General features: G+C 36.6%; 1 protein-coding gene across 2 annotated transcripts; it reads right to left on the reverse strand.

Moving 5' to 3' along the window:
• On the reverse strand, positions 1-3,641 carry LOC125216480 (reticulon-like protein B12). 2 transcript variants are annotated; one of them, XM_048118207.1, is made up of 4 exons: positions 3,428-3,641; positions 3,015-3,189; positions 361-572; positions 1-278 (listed from the first exon to the last, which is right to left on the reverse strand). In XM_048118207.1, the coding sequence occupies exons 1-4, from the start codon at positions 3,486-3,488 to the stop codon at positions 121-123; spliced, it is 606 nt and encodes a 201-aa protein (XP_047974164.1). In that variant the 5' UTR covers positions 3,489-3,641; the 3' UTR covers positions 1-120. The 2 variants fall into 2 exon arrangements, with proteins under 2 accessions (XP_047974164.1, XP_047974155.1); XM_048118198.1 differs by having other exon boundaries at positions 3,015-3,195; positions 3,428-3,638.
• Between the last annotated feature and the right edge of the window lie 6,895 nt (positions 3,642-10,536).

The raw sequence follows: 10,536 nt of genomic DNA on the forward strand, positions 1-10,536 counted from the left end.
TCCAAAAATAAGACATAACATCTGATAATAAGATTTGGTTGTTTATATGATGTTCGTTTGCAGTGAACAAACATAAAAGCAAAATTTGAGGAGAACACAAAAGAGATCGATTTAATCAGCTCAATTTATCTTCCGTTTATGAATGATGGAGGAGATGTGTAGTTGGTGTATTCTCGTATATAAGTGCTGCATTTTTGTGTAGGCCATCCCAGCATAATCATCAATTTGGAGCTCATATCTTTCATAAACTGGTGGAACGGTAAGAACAAGGACAAGACCTGCAACGAGGCAAATTAATAGACCCATCATTTAAACATCCAACCCCTAAATTCAGTAATTTTTTCGAACTCGGTGACTTACTAATGTACGTTAGGATGAGGAAACTCGCGAGGCTCCCGATCACGGAGATCGTGACGAGCACAAGTACAAGTCTCACAAACGCCTTTGAATCTCTTCCGAGGGCAATGTCTTCCGATATGGAGAGTGATGTGTTTATGACATTGTGTATCAAAGTGGATGCTTCATTTACACTTTCTTGTGAGAGATGGAGATGAGGCAGTGGAGGAGGAGCTCTGTTAGATAAATCAAATATCAACACCAATATCTTATGGAATTAATAAATTACTTCCTCTGTTACAAGGAAGATGACCACCTCCATAAGCGGAGCGAGTATATTATATTCGCGTATCACTTGCGTTTGGGTCGGAATATTAATATTAAAATCTGTGCCCAAACCAAATAAAACTCTTATTGTAGAACGAAGAGAGTAATATTTTCAAAAAGTTACTCCCTTCGTTCCATGTTAATGGAATCGTTTTATTTTCTGCACTCATTTTAGAAAAAAAATAATAAATAGTTAAAGTGAAAAAAGAATAAAGTATGACTTTTCTCTACATTATTCTATCTCTTACTTTACTCTTTCTCCACATTAACTATTTACTACTCCCTCCATCCTATAAAAATATTGGCATGTGATGGCACAAGAATTAAGACAAAATTGAGAAAATAAAAGAGATGATGAGAATATTAGTTAAAGTAGTATTAGTGAAAGTAGAACCCATATTATTATTAGTATTTTAACAGTGGTATAAGTTGTAAAAACTAGATGTATTGGGGTAAAAAATTGAGATAACTTTCTATAAATGGAATATCCATATTTTTATGGGACGAACGAAAATGAAAAGTGAACATATTTTTATGGGACAGAGGGAATACTATTTTTCTAAATCGAGTGCAGAAAATGAAACGCTTCGATTAAGGTAGAACGGTGGAATATATTTTAATTAATCGGAAATGTTTGTAAAAGTATTATACAAATATATTTACGGTTAGGAATTTAAAAAAAAAGTAGTTTATAAAATATTAATAAATTTATTTTTAATTAAAAATATAGTACTATAAAATTTATATAAGTAACTTAGTAAACATTTAGATCACATAAATATTTCTTTTTGGACTCAAAAAGTAAGATTCAATATAGACTATAAAAAATGAGTATTTTAGGATAAAAAAGTAAGATGCAAAATAAATAAAAATTATTTTAACTTAAAATATATTTTAGGGCGAACTATTGCTAATTTTTCTTAATTCTTTATCAATATTGTATATTAAAAATGTCAACACGACAACATTAATATGTCAACACAAATTTAAATGACATACTTATGTCTTTGTGTTGAGATTTAAATATTGACGTCAAACTAAGGACATAAGTATGTCAACTGAATTTGTGTTGACATATTAACGTCGCTGTGTTGACATTTTTTAATACATTGCGTTAATGAGTTAGCAAGTTAGTAATTTAAGAAGAGTTAACAATTGATCACACATCATATGTGTAAACAAGTACAAATTTTGATCTCATAAAGTATTTTAGGATATATTTTGATAAAAAGAAGTTATATTAATTGATAAAAAACTTATAAAATAGGATGGATAAGAAAAAGAAAACAAAGACATGTTACTATATTTATTTATGGTTAAAGACTAAAATTTACAATTTTTCATTTACTATAAATAGAGACCACATTTGCTATAATTTTTGCATATAAAAAAATCTCATCTTTTCTCTGCATATAATCCTTCTTTTTTCAATTTCGTACTTCAATTATTGTAATTTATGTTTTTTATTTGTTTTTTTTATATAATTTTAGTTTGTTATATACTTTGCTTTTTTATAAGTTTTATTGTGCAATAATAAATATTTAATGTAATAATATTATTATCAAAAAATAATACTCCATCCGTTTCTTAAAAATAGAATATTTGAATGACACATGTTTAAATGCAAATTGGAAAAGTAAGACAGAGATAGAAATAAAAGTGTGTTAGTGTAAAATGAGTCATATGTCATTAAAAGAGAAATAAATTTCCTAAAAAGTAATGTTTTTATTTTTAGAGGATGAACAAAAAAGGAAAGAATTTCTATTTTTAGAGGATTGATGGAATATAATATTTTGGTTGGGTGGTCATCGATAAACAATAAAAAAATGATATAATTGGATTGAATGAATATTGGTGATGTGAAGGAGATAGAAATTAATTAAATATTAAAAAAGTGGATGATTGAGTTGGGTTGAGTGATAACTGATAAATATACTCTTATAAGTTGGTGAGCATTTTAATCCTTAAAAAATTGAAAAGAATTGTGAAAATACCTCAAATATAAATAAATACATTAAAAATACTATTCCCTTCATCAATCATTAGAAGCCCCAATTTGAGCTCGATAGTGAAAAAAGAAGCTAAGTGAAAATTTTAATGGAACGTGAGACCCATATTTATATACGAATTTTATAAAATAAAATGTGAGCGGATTGTATCAGTGGAATGTGATGTCTACTTAATAGTAGTATTAATAGTAAAAGTGAATCGGATCTTTTATTGTTAGATGCACTATAACGACAACTATAATGACAAATCAGGACTCCATAATTGTAAACATGCAATATACAAAGTTCGTATACTAATTCACTGTTTTTTATTACTAATAAAAATAAGAGGACTTAACTAACCTGTTCAAAATTGCAGCTGATTTTGCCCACAGGAAAAGTATTGTGAATAATAGCAAGAACACATTTGAGGTAAATGACAGAAGTGTATAACCGGAAATCTCAAACATCATCCAAGCAGCCAAAGTCACAATCAAAATTCCCCATGTTAGATCTCTCCTTCTCCATAGCATCACATCTGCAACTGTTTTTTAATATTTAAAAAGAAAAAAAAAAAAGCCAAACATTTTTCAGATTTAGTATTTTCATTTTGCTTCATTTTTCAGATGAGACCATTGACCAACAAAATGAAATAATTTTTCTGTGAGATCGAAATTAAGCATCAAGGTCAAGATAGAATGACAGTAATTCAAACAAATCAAATAAAATCCGTATAAAAAAGTAAATATGCAGATTTAAACCATTAAAAAACTCACCAAAACCTCCTCCAAGAATCTGATGAACAGTTCTCTGCTTTTTGAAAAACGATGAACCCATTTTCAAGAATCAGAATCAGAGAGAGCTATCAACTTATACTAGTGAATCCAGTTCTAGAAAATCAGAGATCAAGATTGGGGAGATAGGAAAAGAAGAGAAATAAAAATTGGATCCGTTGATTCTTTTTAAGTGAAAACTTGGTAGCCTGGAAAGTATTATTAATTATTTGGGCGAAGCCATATTTGTTTTTTAAAAAAAGTATTATTAAGTATTTTTCTTGTTGTTGTATATATGTGGAATAAAAGATTCTGACATGTGGGGTTGATAGTCCTCAAATTCCAGCTTGAAAGGTTCGAAAATTATTTCGCCACTGTTTTTTTCCCTTTTCCAATTACATAAAATAATAAAGTTTAATTATTTGATAAAGTTTCCATACCGAGAAGATTGAATATAGATACACAGATTTAGGGGGGCATGTGTGGTTGGTGTTTCTAATTTTCTCCTGTTTCCCACCGTTTGCTTTTGGTGTTTTTGAGGGTCGTGCACAGCAACGCAATACTATCTCTATCGATAAAATTGTAAATGACATAAATTTTAATGTAAAATTGATAAAGTAAAAAAGATAAAGGGAAAAGGTGATTGAAGTAATGTTAGTGGATCACAAATTTACATTTGTAAAATATGTAGAATTAGTATTTATTAAAATTTTCTATATTTAAAATTGATATAGTTTTGCCGGACAACCCTAAAATGATAATGACCATATTATATTAGAGGCAAATTGTAGTGTTTTTTTGTTTCTAACATCAACTGACCTAAATCTGGTGTCTATATAAACCAACTATTCCCCTTCGTCCATTAGAGCATCCACTATAATCGGCGAGCGACCGGCTAGCCGTTACCCGGCGCTAGCCGGTCAGCTCGCCGAACCATTGCAACCGGCGAGCGCAGAATCGGCGCCGATTCTCGGGCATTGGCCATGCGCTCGCCGATCCGCTCGCCGCCATTGTAGGCTGGCGATCGGCCAACGCTATTTTTTTTTAATTAAATTTTTGAAACACTATATATACGCGATTTTCACGTCATTTTCATTCGCACCACTTGTTTTAACGAGTTTTCTCTCTCTCTTAATTTCTGTACAAGAGAAATAGCGCGAAATGGATCACAACAACGAGTCTACTCCAGCGACTGCGGGAATCAAACTCCCACGGTACCCGCGGGAGCAGGATGGGGGCAGATGGGCGGCCGGTGCTGCGGCATGTACCCTTGGCAACGGATGATGCTTTGCGGGGGCGGTGGGCGGGGGTAGCCCGTGATGCGGGGGGGAGGACAATGTGTATCGCCCCACTCTTGATTTTTTGACTAGCGTCTTCCCACACATCGACCCCAGGTGGTCAGGGTTCTTGGAGATGACACCTTCTCCATAGAGGAGTTGTTGGTACCGGGTGTTCGATACGAAGACACTCCCATTCAGATAGAGGGAGTAGGTCAGGGGCGGGGGCAAGGTCGGGGAGCACCGAAGAAGAAGAAGAAGGGGAAAAAGGTGGTACGCGAGTCGTCGCAGCCGGCTGGTGACGACAAGTGTACGGAGGAAGTGGACGGATGATGAGAACGTCGCACTGTCCAAGGCTTGGGTGTCTGTTTGTGACGATCCCCTCGTTTCGAACAATCAGAGGATCAACATGTGGGCTAAAATTGCAGCAGCCTACCGGAGGAATTGTCCGCATGGGAAGGCATACACCGGGGAGGAGTGCCGGAAGGGGTGGGAGCGAATCAGGGCTGCGGTCTCCCGATTTGAGGGCTTGTACACGCAGGAGGATAGCAGAGAAAGCATTCCCCGTGCCGGGGCTGTATAAGGAATTCACCTACTGGAACTGCTATCTGGTGCTAATGGATTCCGAGAAGTTTTGGGCGGGTGTCGATGCTGGCTGGCCGAAGAAGCAGCGGCTGAACTATGCCGGTGATTACAGCGACAGCAGCGGCGGTTCCCACGACCTCCCCGAGGATGTTCCAGAGGAGCCGTCCCCTCCATCCTTCGCTCGCCGCACTCGCCCGATTGGTCAGGGGAGGGTGCAACGAGCAGTGAGGGGAGTCGTCCAGGGTCCCAGGAGGTCCAAACAGATGCACAAGATCTTGGCCGAATGGAGGGAGGCAACTGACCCCGTGGAGAAGAGGTTTCTTCACTCAATGCTCGAGAGTATGCGGGTTGATTTGGATACCTTCGCGGCACAGTTGGGTGGATCAAACGCGGGCTCAGATGCCAGGGGTGCAGCCGGTGGCGGCGGGGATGGCAGCGAGGACGATGGAGACGGCAACGAGGAGTAGAGTGGGGCGGTGTCTCGTGTGTGGAAGCCCGATTTTTTTTTTTATTTTTAGTTAATGTAATTTTTTTTATTTAAATAAAATTAACGAATTTTCCCGTATATGTGTCGTAAATTTAATTCCATATTTTGTGTTTAATTCCGTAAATTCCGGTGTAATTGCCTCTCGTAGTGACTGCTTTGATGGATAAAGTTTTTACAGTTTCCTTTACATAAAAATACACAAACCATTCAACACTGATGAGGATCACTTCTATCTTAAACCATGACAACTCTCATTCATTCCTTTCCTCACTGATCTTATTCTCTTTTTCTGAGGAACTTGGTTGCGTTTCACTAGTAGAAGTTGTCGTTGCCGGAGAGGATTCTATCAGACTGGCAGCTATTGCAGCTTTCAAATCCTCATCATACTTCATGTGTGGATCAGAAAGCTGCTGCTGCTCAGTTCCTTTTTGTGTTCTTAATGCAGTGTTGCATGATTTGGTGATCCGCTCAGCGTCCTCGGGTAAAATCCACTGCCCGAAGACATTGGAGGCCTCGGAGGATGCTACAGGGCACTCCTTTGGGAAATTTCCTCTTACCAGAGAAATGTTCCACCCGAAGCCCTTCAGTGAGTTGAGGTAGGCTGAAAGGTAAAACTTTGAGAGGTGCTCTGGTGCGGGATAGAGGCCGTCGAAATTGTACCACTCACTGTTAACTTTCCGGATACCGAACCAATGGTCCTGTAGGTGACAAATAAATGCATTTTCCCTCTCAGGATCTATCTGAGCTGGCTCGGCAACATGGCTATTGATCGGAATGACTTGCAAATCCCACACTTCCAAAGCTTTCTGTAGAACTTATAGATCAAATAATCAGTTCTAGCATCTGTGAACAATAAATACTCCATACAAGTCTGAAGTCTAAAGCCTGAAGTTATCTTCTTGGAGTCTAAGGTTACATGTTCTAGTTTAGAACGGAAGAAACATTCACTCATGGATCATCGTTGTCAACATTTCTCTAATTGATTATTTAACACAATGGACTGTATGAACTCATTCCTAAGCACAAAGCAGAAAGTGAGTAGCGCATATACCAAATCCATGCCATTCATCATATAACTCGAAGCTTCTTCTTCATTACAAAAGCGTAACAATCAATTCTATCTCTTCATCACTCTAGAAGATCAAAGAAACAAACAAACAGAAAAGCGTGTTGAGAGTGATGTAGAAAACACCACATTGCACTAGAAAAGTAGTTTTCCAAATTAGAAACCATAACAGCTAGAGCGCCATAAATATCACCCGAGCTTGTACGTATAAAACAGCAAAACCGCAGCCAGAATGGGAAGCTACCGCTCTGTAATTTCATTAATGAAAGGGCTTCCTCCAAGATATCTCATAATCCCATCCGAACAGAATGAATCAAATGTAACAAAGTAGGTCCTACAAAATCAGCCGGACACTGCAAATTAAGTATATAACCCGAAAGTAAACAATAATCTACACAAGCATTTCATAGCATTATGCTACTTGCTGGGGCCTAATATACAATCTCAAATAAAATGGAAACTCTATATATTTTACAAACTCCAAAATCCTCAACACACAACAACACAGTGTCAATAAATGTCATGACATTGTAAAATTTTTTAAGATTTTGATTTCAACCAGTTGATGTTATTTTGTCATTTGTTACAATATTTAGAATTGGCATTTGATTATATTCCCTCAACTATAAAACCCTCATATTTCATCTAAAGAACAGTCCAAGTTTAAACCTGAAGCGCAGATCAAAGCAAATTCCATTCGTAATCAAACGTGTTTTTCAGCCAATTGAAAACGAAAATATGAAGATTCGAGCTTTAAACAAGTCAGACCTGGATGCTGAAGTCGCCGTCGAAAGAGAGTTGGGGGAGAAAATCTACGGTAATGGCACCGAGCATCATCTGGCGCTCCGTGCGATCCGGATCGGATGCCAACGCCGCCAAATCGTTCTCCGAGGAGAAGAAAGGGCCCTGCAATGCACCGCGCACAGCTTCAACTCTTGTACCTCGTGGTACAACATTCCCCCATTACATGCCCCTCGCTCAGCTTTGCTGCTCATCGTCTAACTCTTTTTCTCTCTAAAACGCCAATTTCCCACATATATGATACACGTACAACTACTAGAATACTATTCTATTCTTTTTTTCTTTTTCTAATAATAACTATCACCTGTACATATATAATATACACAAAATTTTAATTCTTATATTTATTTCTATTTTCTATTATTTTATAAATTTGGGGTATTACATTGGACCTTCAAAATTTGTGTTTGATTAATGCATATTAGGGTTGAATCAGTGGTTTGGGTGAGACTTATATCAACTTCCTAGTGAGCGATGCGGACAAACCTCGGTATAGGACGCGGAAAGGGAAAATAGCTACCAACGTTCTTGTTGCTTGTGACAGGCAAATGCACTTCATTTATGCCTTACCCGAATGGGAAGGTTCAGTCGGGGATTCACGAGTACTTAGGGACACTTTTTGCAGGGAATATGGCTTGAAACGTCTTCATCAAAAACATATTTCATTAGATTTCAAATATTTTTTTTTCAATTGGCTCGATTAAATGGAAATTACTTTCAAAATTTCCGCATGGAATTAATATTTGTGTGAAAACGGTTTTGCTTATGGTGAGGGTTTTGTGATACCGTACAAGGGTGTGCACTACCATCTCAGGGAGTGGATAGTCAGGTCACAACGCCCTCAGAATGCTATTGAGTTGTTTAATTTAAGACATACTAAGGCACGCAATGTAATTGAACGTGCCTTCACGGTCTTAAAAATGTGATAGGAAATCCTTTGTAGGGCATCCTTTTACCCAATTAAGATCCAAATCTGATTAATTATGGCTTGCATCCTTCTCCATAATTTCATCCGAGAAGAGATAACCAAAGACCCTATCAAACTAGCTCGATGCCATACCTGATCCCATCCCCTTGGAGGATAACCGGGATGTGGAGTATGTTGGTGACGTTGAACCTTCAACTGAGTGGACACAAATGCAAGTTGAGATGGAAAATTCTATGTGGTTACATGTTAGTGCTTGTTGACAATCCTATTACTTAGATTATTTGCATTGTGTATGCACAAACAAATATGATATGTGAAACTGCTATTGTCTAATGTCTTCTTATATTTCTATGTTGTTCTTATTCCTCATATGCTTAGGCTAATAGAGGTGGTAACTGACACAACAACCCTAAGTACTAGGTAGTTGGTTAAGATTAATGGTCACTATTGCTTTTACCTTTTGTCTAGTCCAAATTTAGTAAGTTTCAGTTTGTTGCTTTTCTTTCCAGGTGCACCAGTAGTTAATGTTCACACGATTTCAGATCATTATTTCAAGTAATGATTTAGTTTAAGTCAGCCAGACCTCTTGGCTAAGTTAAATACAAAATCTGTTTTTCTTCAAGTTAATAGTAGTTAGTCTCAACACTATAAAGCGTGGTAGCAAACCAACCCTTTCAAGATGTCATTGCAATTGTACACGTCACATCCATCTCCGTGGGATCGATCCTTATTCCGCTGTACTAGCCAGTAGAATTGGGTTGAGATTTTTGATATCAAATTTTAGACACAAATCCACGCATGCAAGACTAGGTATAGGTACCCTTCTAGCCAAGTTGAAGCATTGCACACACAAGAGTATTTATAAATGCACTAGCACGAAACCTGGATCGTCTGTTTTTACTTTTACAAGTGCCCATGAAAAGGGAACCACCCAGGGGCTTTATGTGGTGTGATGATTATCACAATTCTAATACAACTTTATGGGTGACATCTTTAGTTTTAGATAAAAAATATCACCCAAAGAACTATCATGGTCGATGCGAGGTGGATAAATTTGGATGTTTTCCTTCTGTTCATGATTCGAGCGTGCCTACCAGACGCTACGATGCACACAAGGTTTTCCATATTATCCTCGCCTGTATGGGGATCGTGTTGTTTCTATTCGGTGAAATTGTAGGGAAGCTACTGTAATTCCGTATGATAGGATCGCGTAATGCTTATGTTTATGTCTAATGTTGGTTGTTGGTTACTTCTGATGGTCTTCAACTAATTTTGTGTTCCTTTTTTTGTGATTGAATGTGTAATGAACCACTTGATTACTTTGGAAAAGTGTATGACTACGGTTATGTTTCAAGATGGATAGATGATTATTAAAATTCTATAGTATGTATGAACAACCTGAAATATATGTAGCTGACATCTCCATTAAAGAAAAATGAGAACAAGTAACTGCTGAAAATTAGTGAAAAAAAGTAAGGAAATGAGAGAAATACAGAGAAAGTATTATTGTGGAACTAAAGAAGAAGAATAAAATTGAGGATAAAGTTTAATCCAAGAAGAGAGCTTGGGAAAGAGTTATAGAATGAGGAAAGAGAATTGTGGAAGAAGATAGGGCATTGTTGTTTTGCAGCATTGAATTTTTATTACTACTATTCATTTTTTAATTTAATTTATAGTGATAAATAGTGTACCATGCTATCACCATATTCTAGGCCATGTGCTTATAATACCCCATGAAACAAGCCACTATATTATTTTTGTTCCAACTTATAGCATGTGACTGCCGACTACTACAATTAAATGTCTTATATTGACTCGTACTAGGTTTTAAGAAATTTACAAAACAACCAAATCCTAATACATATTTATGAGCACTTATTGGAATCAATCACCCCATATCTCCTTGGTAGTTGGCTGTCAAGTCACGTTATTAATACACTATAATAACCCTATAGACAATGTCAATGA

This window comes from Salvia hispanica, chromosome 1 (assembly GCF_023119035.1).
Source record: "Salvia hispanica cultivar TCC Black 2014 chromosome 1, UniMelb_Shisp_WGS_1.0, whole genome shotgun sequence".
Classification (NCBI taxonomy): domain Eukaryota; kingdom Viridiplantae; phylum Streptophyta; class Magnoliopsida; order Lamiales; family Lamiaceae; genus Salvia; species Salvia hispanica.

Bases quoted from the DNA above. Each gene is read 5' to 3' on its own strand.
- LOC125216480 (XM_048118198.1), bottom strand. From the start codon at position 3,488: ATGGGTTCATCGTTTTTCAAAAAGCAGAGAACTGTTCATCAGATTCTT. The intron at 3,196-3,427 runs GTGAGTTTTTTA...ATTAAAAAACAG, and splicing joins GATTCTTGGAGGAGGTTTTG to TTGCAGATGTGATGCTATGG. The intron at 279-360 runs GTAAGTCACCGA...GCCTCGTTGCAG, and splicing joins CCTCATCCTAACGTACATTA to GTCTTGTCCTTGTTCTTACC.